A 14,340-nucleotide genomic window follows, 5' to 3' on the forward strand; every position below is an offset into this window, starting at 1 on the left:
GCAAAGCAACATGAACATTTTGTTTACGATTCATTTGAGCTTCACCTGCTCTGCCAAACACATAACAAAGATGATGTGTTTTGCCTGGGTACCCACAGACCTTGGGCTTTGTGGGCTCAGGGGAGAGAAGAGACTCCAAACCAGAGGAAACTCCAAATGAAGCACTTGCCCTGCTGACTTCTGGCACAGCAACCATTAGCGGGAGTGTCTGGGCAACTGTGATTTTTGCGGGAGGATAAGGAACAGGAGGGGATCTTTCCTAAAGCCCAACTCCTTAGCAAACACACCAAAAAACTTTGCAGGTTGAAACGGAGGCAGGCTGCAAAGCCTTCATTACTTCTTTTACCTGTTAAAAATCTTAACTCCCCCCACCTAAATATCACCTATCAGTATTTCCTCTGAAAAAAGAATCTAGACAATTTTCTGCACTAGTGAATATAATAATAAAGTAATAATAGTTGTCAAGGACAACTGCTGTTTTGCACATTCTTTAAAGTTCGAATTCCAAATGTGGCACAAAATCAAAGCTCCGATGTCACTGGTGATATTGCAAAACTGGCAATTTAAAAATCCGTTTAATGAAACTGTTAATTTCGGCCATCTGGTTTAGCATATGCATTTTTTTTTCTCTCGTCGATCTGTAACTAAAAAACATGCCTTGTTTATGGAGATTGATGGTGTAATGGAACACAAACAAACGAAATAGAAGTAGGAGGGCTTTTCCCACTTTTCTTTCTTCCAGCACCAGAAGCTGAAGAAACAAAAGGCACCACGGCCATTAATTAACTCTCACTCTCTTCCAAGCAGCACAGCATTGTTTATTTTGCTCTCTGCTTTTTTTTTTTTTTTCCCCAGCAATACCATAAGGTCACCATTTGTGTCCTTATCATTAAAAGCGGCAAGCAGCAGAAAGTGGGAAGGTAGCCGCCTTCTGAGGGAGCTGAGCTGCATCTGGCTGAGAATTTAGGAGAAAGGCAGACGCTTCCCGAACGTGAGTGGAACGGAGGCATCCACAGAAAGTCATTTTTAGTTTCAAGCTTTCAAAATGTGTCATGCAGCCAGAGTAGACGTTTGAAAGGGAGGGAGAAAAAACGTGAGAGAAAACACCATTTAACCAGAAAAGGAAAGCTCTGTACCAAGTTTACACGCTTAAAAAAACATAGCACTTTCCCCATGCGCTTCCTGATCTGTGAGCCCCACTTGGCTCCCGACACCCAAAGAGGCGGCTTGTGTCTCTTTCAAAAGTAAATTATTTGTGCTTTTCTGTGCAGTGCACACTGTCTGCTTTTCTACGTAAGGTTTCTCTCCCGCCCTCCGTACCCCCCGCCCCTGCCTCCTTCCTTTTCCCTCGTTCTCTCTCTGGGTGTATGTTTTTAAAACTATAATGTATGCTTTCTTTTCTTTTCTTTTCTTTTTTTTTTAGGACTGCACCTTCGGCATATGAAGTTCCCAGGCTAGGGGGCGAATAGGAGCTGTAGCCGCCAGCCTACACCACAGCCACAGCCACGCCAGATCCGAGAGCATCTGTAACCTACACCACAGCTCATGAACCCACTGACGGAGGCCAGGGATCGAACCTGCATCCTCATGGATCCTAGTCAGATTCGTTTCCTCTAAGCTACGACGGGAACTCCTAATGCATGCTTTCTTAAATAAAAAAATAAGATAATGGTCCTTCGATGAACAACAGTGAACACAGCTCTTAAAGGACACAGTACCCTGACATGACTAAGTAACATTGTGCTTCTATTTTTTTCCATGCTCCGTGTTTTATTAAGTGTGTATGTATGTATATATGTACTGCTTTTTAGGGCCGAACTTGCAGCACATGGAAATTCCCAGGCCAGGGGAGAACTGGAGCTGTAGTGGCTGGCCTTCGCCACAGCCACAGCAACACAGGATCTGAGCCTTGTCTTCAACCTACACCACAGCTCACAGCGATGCCAGATCCTTAACCCACTGAGCAAGGCCAGGGATCGAACCTTCACCCTCATGGATACTAGTCAGATTCGTTTCCGCTGAGCCGAGACGGGAACTCCCATGCTCTGCATTTTAGCCTCCAAATAAACATGGCCGTGGTTGGCACAACTAAGAAGAGTTAGACACAAGCTAGAGTGACAGTAGGGCGGCCAGCAAGCCCTGGGCATGCTGTGTAGAGGAATGCCCCCTGCGCTCAGCCCTCCAAAGCCTGGAGCGGGAGTCAGGCTGTGACTTCAAAGGAGCCATGCGGATGGTGTCAGCCCTGGGAGAAGAGGCCAGCCTCAGACCTGGCCTCCTCCCGGGAACCCCTAGCTGGCAGTCCTCAGCCTTTCTGTGGTCAGTCTGCAGCTCCCAGAGGCTCAGAGTGCCCGGTCCAGCATGAAGGCGGAAAGGGAGTAAACAGTTCTGGCCCCTGGGCAGATGTCTGGAGGGGCATGCTGGCCCACTCACCCATCTCGTTTACCTCGCTGCCTCGAGTCTCCCTGCCCCCGTGGCTCTGTGACCTTTCTCACCCCTTCCCACCATCACCAGCTCCTGGGCCCAGAGTCCTGGCTGGCACTTCCCTGCCGCAGCCTCTTCCCAGCCAGTCCCCACCCCCTCTTTGCCCTGAGGCCAGAGCCCATTCAGAGGGTTTCTGTATCCAAAGTGTTCTGTTTTGACAAGAAAGGTGTGACAGGAGAGTAAAGGAAATAGCCAGCATCCCTCTTAAAGGATGAAAGGACGTGCGTAGCAAAATTCCCCCATCTCAGCATCAGCAAAAGCCTCCGTGCTAATAAGGCCACATCTCTGCTCTGACAGGAGCCATTTTCCTAGAGAATCAGAGGTTCCCAAAGAAACACGGCAGAGATGGACCCATCAGAACGGTCTCCCTGAAGTCTGGACCATGGATCTCATGTCGGAGGTCCCTTCACCCCAGCATCTGGACAGCGGTGGACTTTAGAACTGAGCATCACAGGAGAACTCCGGGGCCAAGCCAGGAAATCAGGATGCAGAGCAGTGGTCCCAGAATTCGGGGGCAGGAAGGCTGCCCCATTTGCATGCACGGCAGCCAGAGGCTCCAGGAGCACTTCCGAGTGGGAACCGCCAGTGGACGCAGCTGCATTTTATACCACGGTAGCACATCAGCTGTCACCATGTAAGAAGCCTCCCTCTTGAGTACCCTCTGGCACTTGGTAGAGAGGCTGGTGGGGGCCGATCTGCCCTTTTCATTACGGCCTGGGGCAATGCCTGCAGGTACGCAAAACATGGGTGCCAAGTTGGGTCTGCATGGACCTTAGGGCCGTTTCACGTCTGGGCACCTGTATGCCTCAGCACCAAGGTTACAGATGCTTGAAAGCAAGAACCCCAGGGCTGTATTTGGGAGTTCTTTTGCAACAGCCGTGCACAGACTAAGAAGGATTCTGGTCTTTTTGTTGTTGTTGTTGACAAAGCAGAGTTGGAAGACAGCATCCTGGCTGCCCTGGAAAACATGGTATTTGCAAAAGTGTTTTCAGAGCCAGGATGGCAGCTGCTGATAGGGAAGCAGACAAGGAAAGCAGGAGAGAAAGGAGAAAAACGTAGAGAAAAGGCAAATAAGCCTACGGCCTCCATCGGTCTGGATGGGTGTCATGGCGTTGCTAGTGCCAACCCTGAACGTGTATCTCTGAAAGTCAAATTCCTTGTTCCTTCAGTGATTCACAGACACCCTCCCCCAAAGATGTTTTCTTTTTTTCCTTTTTACGGCCGCACCCATGGCATGTGGATGTTCCCAGGCTAGGGGTCTCATCGGAGCACCACAGCCACAGCAATGTGGGATCCACACTACATTTGCGACCTATGCTGCGATTTATGGCAACCCCAGATCCTTAACCCACTGAATGAGGAAGGCCAGGGATCGAACCTGCATCCTCATGGATACTAGTTGGGTTTGTGACCGCTGAGCTGCAACCGGAAGTCCCCGAAGGTGTTTTGAGTACCTACAATGAGTTCACTTATTCATTTGGAGCAGGTTCAGTGGCTCATCAAATACTTACTGAGGGTCTTCAAAGAAAACCGAGATTCTGTTGCTGTCTTTGAAGACATCTGAGCTTCCCTGTGGCATCAGACAGGCAAATCGATCCTGTGATGTGGTAGTGACAGGACCTGATAAGGGGGCACCTACCAAATGGCAAGGAGGGTGCAGGAGATGGAGCCGTCCGCCTAGGGGGACAGGGAAGAGGATGTGAGGAGCCAGGGGTTGATCGGGGACTTGAAGGCAGCTCACAGGAAGCTGAGGAGCATGGGGAGCTGGGGTGTGTTCTTTGAGGGGGGTCGGGTCCTATGGAAGAAAAGACTAATAACCATGCAGCTAACATACGCCCAGCACCACTGCAGACTCTGTGGGAGAACTGGAGGTAAAAGTGGGACGTTTACATGCATGCTTGCAGACACTGGAGGAATCGGAAGTGTGCGTGGGATATTTGCACTACCCTCAACAAGCTGTGATTGCGCGAGAAAGGGAGACACAGATAAGACCAAAGGGCTGTCCCCTGAGGCAGGTGAGACAAGCTCTACTCGGGCCACTTTATCTCTCATATCCATAGGGTACCTTCTGGTCCATCACCCTCTTTCATAGACGCTGTCACTTTATGAGAGCATTGCATTCTCCATTCCTACGAAAACCAGGCTTTCCTCTGTATGTAAATTACAAACATAAGTTATACCTCACCCCCAGGAGGTGCTCGGAGGCCCCCATGGCTACTGTCAAAGACACAGAAAAATCACAAATGTTGGTGAGGAAGTGGAGAAACTAGAACCTTTATACACTCTGCTGATGGGAAGGTAAGATGATGCAGCCCGTCTGGAAAGCAGGATAGTGGTTCCTCAAAAGATGAAACATAGACCTGCTGTATGATCCAGCCAGGCCACTTCTAATTATAGAGACAGAAGAATTGAAAGCCAAGTCCTGGAGTTCCCGTCATGGCTCAGTGGTTAACGAATCCGACTAGGAACCGTGAGGTTGAGGGTTCGATCCCTGCCCTTGCTCAGTGGGTTAAGGATCCGGCGTTGCCGTGAGCTGTGGTGTAGATGGCAGATGTGGCTGGGATCCCGAGTTGCTGTGGCTCTGGCATAGGCTGGTGGCTACAGCTCTGATTAGACCCCCTAGCCTGGGGAACCTTCATCTGCCTCAGGAGCAGCTCTAGAAATGGCAAAAAGCCAAAAAGCTCCCCCCCCCCCCAAAAAAGAAAGGCAAGTCCTTGAAGAGATACTTGTACACCAGGTTCACAGCAGCACTACTCACAATAGCCAAGGGGGGAGCACTTCAAGGGTCCATCAAGAAATAAATGAATAAGCAAAATGTGGAATCTGCAAACAATGGAATGTTATTCAGGCCATTCACAGAGTTCCCATGTGGGCAGCAGAAATGAGGATGCAGGTTTGACCCCTGGTCTTGCTCTGTGGGTTGAGGATCCGGTGTTACTGTGAGCTGTGGTATAGGGCACAGATGAGGCTCGGATGCCAAGTTGCTGTGGCTGAGGCGTAGGCTGGCAGCTGTAGCTCTGATTCAACCCCTAGCCTGGGACCTTCCACAGACCGTGGTTGTGGCCCTAAAAAAACAGAAAAAAAAAAAAAAAGGGCATTCGGATGCAGGCTACACTATGGATGAATTTTGAGGACTTGAGGCTCAATGAAATTAGCCAATCACAAAAAGACAAATAAGGAGCAATGCACTCTATGAGGGACCTAGAACTGTCAAGTTGGTAGACACGGGAAGTAGAATGGGGGTCGCCAGGGACCGGGGGGTGGGGGCAGGATGGCGAGTTACGGTTTAATGAGTTCAGAGAACGTACTTAATGCTACCAAAGAGTAAACTTAAAAAGGGTTACGACGGGGAATGTTTGTTCTGCGCATTTTACCACACATTTTTTAAAAAAGGAGTTCTCATTGTGGCTCAGTGGAAGCGAATCTGACTAGTATCCATGAGGATGCAAGTTCGATCCCTGGCCTCACTCAGTGGGTTAAGGATCCAGTGCTGCCTCAAGCTGTGGCGGAAGTTGCAGATGCAGCTCGGATCTGGTGTGGCTGTGGCTGTGGCCTCGGCTGTGGCTGTGGCCTCCGCTGCAGCTCCAATTCGACCGCTAGCCTGGAAACTTCCATATGCCGCAGGTGTGGGCCTAAAAAAGCAAAAAATAAAAAAGTAAATTAAAAAAATTACAGTCCTGCAAAGAATGAAGGTATACTGATTTGGCGATTCTCTTTTGTAAGTAGAAAAACAGAGTTTCATCTTTTGAGAACAACTAGAAGGCGGTGACCATTCCTGACTCACTGGGCAAGATGCAGAGATATCCGACTGGTTGCTGAGGAAGCCCCAGCTTCTGACTTCGCACTCCCTGCCACGTTCTGGCACTGTTGGCTTTGAGCAAGAGCAGATGATCCATCTAAAATCGCACAGGTTTGGGGGAAAACGCTCAAGTCTAAAACATACGTGCGTAGCGGGCTGGCAGTGGTGTTGGCCGGATACGTGAGACGATGCTGCCAAGAAAACAGAGAGTCTGTCGCAAAGAACCAGAAACTACACACCATTGTCTCACACTGTCATATGCATATTTTTAATGTCGGAAAAAAATAATTCTACCAATTAATTCCCTTTGCGGAAATGACGGGAATTGTTTTTCTTTGCCCTTAGCCTAAGTAACTCATTCAAAACACAGCCCCATCTTTGCTCTATCCCGGCTCACAGGGGCCCCTTCTTCAATACTTGTCTGGTGAATGAATGACAAAGAAGTCACACGGTTACAGGCCACATCTCTGTTACGGCACCTACTCACTTCCTACAGCAGGAATTCCGAGCAGCCTGCATCCGATCCTTGAGCCCCTTCCTATAGCTCATCTCAGATACGAGACCCATAATATGATGGGGACATTCTAGGAACGTCTACTAGCCAACAGGACCGAACAGTGCAGGCCCGCTTCAGAAAACACAATGCAAACATAGTTCCTATTAACTAGAGTGGTCAGATCCCTGCAAAACCAGTGAGACCCTCACAGAGGGACCACAAATACACACACAGTCACACCAGTCTGACTAGTCTTTTTTTTTTCCCCCTACGGCTGCACCTGTGGCATATGGAGGTTCCCAGGCTAGGGGTCGAATCGGAGCTGCGGCTGCCAGCCCATGCCAGAGCCACAGCAACGCCAGATCCAAGCCACATCTGTGGCCTACACCACAGCTCACAGCAACAACAGATCCTTAACCCGCTGAGCTGCAACAGGAACTCCCTGACGCCTCTCCTTTTTACAGGAGCCCAAAGTAAAAGAAGTAAATAAGGTAAGCGCTCTCTCTCTCTCTCTCTTTAACCCACAATTTACAAAATCAATTTTTCTGCATTTCTTTCAGGATTGTTAGAAACCGGGTACAGGGTAGGACACCAACCTCTCTCCGGGGTGAGCCAGTAGGACACTATGACCACCCCGCGCAAGCGCAGTGTGTCAGGCAGAGATGCATTTTAATGAAGAGTGGAAGCTCTACTGCCAGAAGCCTCCCCAGTCCCAGAGCGGGAGCCGGAGCTGGGGCGGTGGGCAGGGGGTGGGGGGAGGCGATGTCAACTAGAAGAACGGGTACCAGGACCAAAGGCAGAATGGAATGGGGCCTGAGGTCAGTTCTGGAGATTTGCCCCCCCCCCCCCCCCCCCCCGCCACCGCCACACCGCCTGCTTCTCATCCCCAGGAAATGGCAGAAAGAGGCAGGATGCAGGTGGCTGAGCGCCCCGGGAGGCAGAGGCCCCTCTGGGTACATGCCTTGGCGTTGACCTAAGCAGACTTGGCATCACAAAGACCGGACTGGCTGGTTGGGCACCAGCAGAGCCTAAAGTGACAAACCTGGCTCTTAGCCCCCCTCTCCCACCAGAGATGGGGCCCCACAAACCTAACAGAGGTCAGCGGAATGTATTCCTGTTGCAGACACAGGTCCGCACCCCGCCCAAACAAATCTTAAGGTACGGGGGCTCGTGATTTGGATTTTTAAACTAGCTCCCTTTCCAGCTCCCCCATGGAGAATAAAATCATTCTGAATTCTTATAAACAAAACTTCTGAGCTGGAGAAATAACACAAAAACGTTCTTTATTAAGAGGATTTGCTCTAAAAAGAATGTTTTGTGAAAAAGATTCACTCCTGTTCCCAAGCAGCACAACTATATTTAAATACATCTGGTGAGACCAGCTTTGAGGTGGATGTGGTCTCAGCCTACACTTGCCAATATGCATCTCCCTCTTGTGTTCACCTGTCTCTGGGGGTGGCTCCACCACCTCCCAGAAGACCCACGAAAACCTGGGAATTGTCTCTGCCGGGTAATAAGAGTATAACACTTATACGGCAGTGATTCTCAACCGGGGGCGACTGGGCCTCCTTGGGAACACTTGGCAATGTCTGGAGACACTTTTGGTTGTCACACTTAAGAGGGGGGGTCAAGGGAGGGGAGGGAGTGGTGTTGACGTTTCGTGAGTAGAGATCAGAAATGCAGCTAAACATTCTACGATGCACAGGACAGCCCCTCATCACACCGAATTATCCAGTCTGAAATGTCAGGAGTGCCAAGGTCAAGAAACGCTGTTTACATGTACTTTACTGAGCGCTGATATTCTTCTGAGTCTCAGTGAACTTAACCCAACACAAGGGGGGGGGGGAGAGAGAGAGAGAGGGAGGGAGAGAGACTATTATCATTCCCATTTTGCAGATGAGAAAACTGAGGCTCGGAGAAATGAAGTAGCTTGCCCAAGATCATACAGCTGGTAAGTGCTAAGTTACAATTGGAATCAGGTCCCCTGGCTGCAGAGGCTATGCTGAGACCCGACTCCACATGGCCTCCCTTGCCAGGATCCTGGCAGTGATGTAGTCCCTCAGAGCCAACCCTGTTATATGCTTTGGCTCCAGCTCCATCCTTCTGCCCCATTCAGGCCTGCATCCTCTCCTCCCTGGACCATGCAATGGACCAGTTCCTGCTTCCAACTCTACATCCTCTAGTTCATCTCCCCCAATCTCCAGTTGCTTCCAAGAGTGACCTCAAAAACCTAAATCTAATCACACCTCTGCCCTTTACTTGAAACCCTTCCACAGGTCACATACGAGGTAAAGCCAAAAATTCTCAGGATGGAGTCTGAGCTTGAGTCGGAGTCAGCACTCTCCAGGCCCTCTCCTGCTTCCCAAACCCCCTGCATGTCATTAAAAATGCTGTGCCATCCCCACCTCTCTGTCTCTACTCTGCCTGCAATGCTCACCCTCACCTTGCTTATCTGGCAGACACCAACCGACCCATCAAGAATCAATCCCAGTGTCACCTCATCCAGGAAGTCTTCCTTGAACACTCTAGACTTCCAAGTAGAACTGACCCCTCATTTCTTTGTGTCTCTTCCCATGTCTCCCATAGCTTCTATTTTTTTTAAAATACATTACCATTTCTCTTTGCTTTCAAGTCTGCCCTTCAAGGGCAGGGACCTTGGGTTATTTTCCTTATCTCTGAAGTCTAGCCAAGGCACTGAGCAGTCACTCAGCAAAGAGCAAATGAACCAAAGATGAAATAGCTTGTAGGGCTTGAATTCCTTCAAGATGGTGAAGCACTATTTGCAAAGAGAATGTATTCCACTGGATACGGAGGTTCTTAGGAAGTTCTTGTATGAAGTCAGTCTCTGCATTGCCCTAACTCCAGGGTCTGGTCATGTGGCCCAGGAATTGCATAGGCTGCGGCTCACCCTAAGACAGCTCTCATCACCTTCCTCACCATTCCCTTCCCCAGACGGAACGCCTCCAGCTTCTCTCCTCTTCCTAACAGACATCATTTCAGAGTCCCTCGTGGTCCTCCCGTGCATACTTAAGTACTAAGCAAACCTAACTTGCAACGGACTTCGCGAGAAGCCATCCACATTTGGAAAGTATACACAGATTCTTGAGAGGCTGCTTAAAGTGGACTTCAAAGCACGGGTCCCAAGTTCAAGTGCCTGAGGGCCCAGACACATGAGGCCTATGAATGAAGCAGGCAGGAGATGCTCAAAGAGAGGCAGCGGGGGCTGCGGATGGACAGAGCACGCCTGGGCCAACCGCCCACCTCTGGGATTGCGACCCCTCAGGAACGGGGGGCCCAGGGTTGCCAGATCTTCTAACTTTTTTGAGAAAAAAAATGTGCATTTTCATACAAGTTTTAAGATAATGCTAACTAATTTTAATGGACAGCAATGTGTAGGTTGAGGCAATCACATTTGAGGGCCAGCTCTGGCTGCCGGCTGTTTGCGTGTTGCCTTGGCTTTAAGTAAAGAACTGCTCAAGGAGTTCCCGTTGGGGCTCAGTGGTTAACGAATCCGACTAGGAACCATGAGGTCGAGGGTTGGATCCCTGGCCTTGCCCAGTGGGTTAAGGATCCAGCGTTGCCGTGAGCTGTGGTGTGGGTCACAGACGCAGCTCGGATCCAGTATTGCTGTGGCTCTGGCATAGGCCAGTGGTTACAGCTCTGATTTGACCCCTGGCCTGGAAATCTCCATATGCCGTGGGAGTGGCTCAAGAAAAGGCAAAAAAAAAAAAAAAAAAAAAAAAGAACTGCTCAAGTGATTCCTAAACCTAAGTTTCTGTATTTGGTGTTGGAAATGTGCACAGATATACTGAAAGCTGTGGACATACAAGGGCAGAATTTAAATTTGAAATTAAGCTGGAACACTAGGGTTAAAAATAACTTTGAGGCATAAATCACCAATGAGGCTGAGGGTAGGCAGAAAACCAAGGACCTTTCTAACCGGCGTCCAAAGGCGAGGCACCGACCCAATTACCTGTCACCAACCCCATCTCCAGCAAGGCCTGGAACAAGCTCTGGTGCCTGGCTCTCAGCTCCTTCTCCCAGGGGAAGGCTCTGCACGTCGAGGGCCTCCCGTATCTGCGCTGCAGGTCCAGGTAGGAATTCCGGAGGCCGCCTACGGGCAAGGGTAACATAAGACACCGTTCCTCTTATTTTTAAAAGCCAAGGTCTCACCTCTTTAAACCCCTTCTTTTAAGAGGAACTAGAAGTCAAAGGTCAGACTTAACGTTACTGGAGGTTGGTTTGGTTCAGGTGCGTCGGGGATTTGAAATTGGCTACCCTGCCTCTACCCTTCAGGTCACAAATTCAAAGCCAAGTCCGAGGGACGTGTGCCAACGTTGCTGATAGCTGTTGAATAATTCTACAGAATGAGCAGCTGGCCTCGGACTGGTCCCCAGGAGGCCAATATCTAGGCCATTTTGTTGGCAGCGTGAGCCGAGGAGCGAAGCACAGGGACCCCCAGGGAGGCGAGGCAGCAGAAGATGTTAGAAAAATCTCCCCAATGCCACCAAACGGATCAGCATGCAAGACTGGCCTTCCGACTCCGGGTATCTCTCCTGAAATTACATCAGCTATCAAAATCAGTTTCTTTCCTGTCTGCGATATTACTATTCCTACACACCTTCCCCCTCTTCTGACAGCATCATATTTTCTGGATGATTCAGCGGTGAGAGCGACAGCTGGGGGAATAGGAGAGCCTCTTCTTAAACTGTGGAAGAGTGGCCTTTCTACGCTCACCCATCACCATCTCTAATCGCTTCCTAGGACCGTTCAATGTGAACCCTATATCAGAATGGGGTGTGTCCAAAATGCAGCCCTCCCTCCACGGCCTGGAACGGGGAGTTTGGGCTCTGGAGATGTTGAGCTATTTAAGCAGGATTCAAACACTCAATTCACTTTTGCTGATGGCAAAGGGCCCGTAGGAATTTCGCTCTCAGAAGGAACATATGTGACTAACTCTAGTGCCACCATATCATGCAAGAAGATCTATTGCCAGAGAAATTTACAAGTGCTAGATCCAAGCTGGAACACTGGAAGACAGGATGGGAAGAATTGTATTTTATTTGATTTATTTATTTTTTGTCTTTTCTAGGGCCGCTCTCGCGGCATGTGGAGGTTCCCAGGCTAGGGGTCTAATTGGAGCTGTAGCCACCGGCCTACGCCAGAGCCACAGCAACGTGGGATCCAAGCCACGTCTGGAACCTACACCACAGCTCAGGGCATCACCGGATTGTTTAACCCACTGAGCGAGGCCAGGGATCGAACCCTCGACCTCATGGTTCCTAGTCGGATTCGTTAACCACGGTGCCACAAGGGGAACTTCAGGATGGGATGAATTTTAGAGCAGATACATTCTCCATGTGAATTAGAGGATGTCTGTGCAAATATGGGCAGGCATGAAAGCGGTCTGTTTGCACTTCATTCCTTCTGTTGAAGAATTACCCATGTCTTCCGGAATGAGTCAATTTCAAGGATTCAAAAAATAAAACCCAGCGCCAAACAACAAAGTCATTGTTCAACGTTTCTGAAAGCTAATATTCAGATATTAATGGTCCAAGACAAAAGTGCACCGATGGGGAAACATTTCTAATGATTAATTTATTTTCCAATTCATTTCTATTTCCTTAGACTGGCCCGAGATCCCATTACGGATGGGGATAATGTAATTTGAGGTTCAAAACACTCGCATTTATATTCTTAAACTAAATTACGGCTGGTTGAAGCTACAAGGCAGGTTTGGGTTCTTGCTGGCGGGTGGGCCCGTTGGGATCCAGGTGGAAGGTATACTTTCATTTGCATCTATCTGGGGAGGTCACACTTGTCCCCATTGGTCAAGACGCATATGTTCTATTTCAACCCTTAGAAAGAAGCCAAAGGAGTCGATACAAAGGCCCAGAGCTAAAAACGGCTCACCTGAGGCTCAATACTTACATGCTTCTGGCCTCCCGCCCCCCTGCTGTACGGTGGATGTATACACAGACACGATTTCTTGAACCTCTCCACATCTTTCATAATATAACTTGATTTGCTCAGCAAGTTGCTTCTCAAGGAGGGGATTGAAAATCTACAAGCAGGCAAGAAAACAGAATGAACAACAACTGTTATCAAACCCCCATGGATGCCTGTGAGGTGATGGTCAAATGGATTTCCTTCCCCCACTGATATCAGCAGGTGGCCTGTTTGTACACAGGTCATCTGCTCTAGATTCTCAAAGGAAGGGGTTGCTAGTAATTCAAGGACCAGCCGGCTCGGATCGCTTCTCTCCAGCTTCCTTTTGTGGCATCTTCTCTGCAGAGCTTCTTAAATGTCAGGATTTCCCAGGCACCGGGCCTCCATCCTCTTCTCCTCGCTGCTGCATGCTGTCCCCAGAAAACGACATTCATCTCCCCTGAGTTCCCAACAGACTCCAAGTCTACCCGGGCTGTGCCTGCTGCCTGGAAGCCCTCCTCCCCCTTTCTTGTGCTTGGAAGGTTCTTGTTCAACCTCCAAAAGCCAGATCCAAGGTCATCACTTCAGGGCTGCCTCCCTAACAGCCCACCCCACCCTCACATGTGGACTCACACAGAGGATCCCATCTGGGCCCTCCCAACACTGTGCTCAGGTCTGAACTAAAGCAGGTACCCTATTCTTCTTCTTTTTGTGTGTGTGTGTGTCTTTTTAGGGCCGCACCAGCGGCATCTGGAGGTTCCCAGGCTAGGGCCCTAATTGGAGCTATAGCCGCTGGCCTACGCCAGAGCCACACAAACACCAGATCCGAGCTGGGTCTGCAACCTACACCACAGCTCACGGCAACCCACTGAGCTGCCTTAACCCACTGAGCGAGGCCAGGGATCAAACCCGCAACCTCATGGTTCCTAGTCGGATGCGTTAACCACTGAGCCACGACAGGAACTCTAGGTACCCTATTCTTTCATGACTGATGTGTTTAAGATCCAGGTAGGGAATTCCTCATGAGCAGATGCCTTGTCTCAACTCAGTGGTTTTCAAAATGCAGGTTGTGATCCATTGGAGGGTCGTGAAATTACTTCAGCGTGTGTAGCCAGCAGTGATTTTATCTTTTATAAAGCAGGACACAAAATATCAGAATACACTGAACTGTATCAACGGTCTGTATTCTTAGAAAGGTTTGTTTTGTGTTTTTTACATATCAATATGTATATCTGTGCATATGCATGTGATGTATGTACATGTGTATTTATATATATGTATGTACGTACTTCTCATGCTATTAAATAGATTTCTGAGTGTGAAAAACCTTCAAAAAAAAAAAAAAGGAAAGCCATCACCTTAATCTTGGATGTCCCAGCATCTTGCACAGAGCCTGGTACATAGTAGGTGCTTATTAAGTATCTGTTGCACAAATGAATACATGAATTTCACTTTTTTTCCTTTTACTGAAGTCTCTCAACAGGGGCTCTAAGGTGACCCATGGTGATAAGGTGCCCCCATTTTTCCTAATTGACTTTGCCTAGTGACTCCTGCTTTTCCCAGAACAAACCCCAGAAGGTCCCGGGAACGAAAAAATGTCCCTTTTTTAGGTATCCGGTGATCTTCCCAAGACACA

The 14,340-nt window shown here is 49.1% G+C and overlaps 1 protein-coding gene across 4 annotated transcripts in view; it reads right to left on the reverse strand.

Annotated features, from left to right (window-relative positions):
* Positions 1 to 14,340, reverse strand: part of SEL1L3 (SEL1L family member 3) — a 115,311-nt gene that overhangs the window by 56,403 nt on the left and 44,568 nt on the right. For all 4 annotated transcript variants that reach the window (XM_047798403.1, XM_047798402.1, XM_047798401.1 and 1 more), the window contains exons 8-9: positions 12,708 to 12,840; positions 10,750 to 10,890 (exon numbers count right to left, since the gene is read on the reverse strand). In XM_047798403.1, coding sequence (XP_047654359.1) covers positions 10,750 to 10,890; positions 12,708 to 12,840 — 274 coding nt within the window. The remainder of the gene's footprint in view (positions 1 to 10,749; positions 10,891 to 12,707; positions 12,841 to 14,340) is intronic.

The sequence above is a fragment of the Phacochoerus africanus genome, chromosome 10, assembly GCF_016906955.1.
Source record: "Phacochoerus africanus isolate WHEZ1 chromosome 10, ROS_Pafr_v1, whole genome shotgun sequence".
In the NCBI taxonomy this organism is placed as follows: Eukaryota; Metazoa; Chordata; class Mammalia; order Artiodactyla; family Suidae; genus Phacochoerus; species Phacochoerus africanus.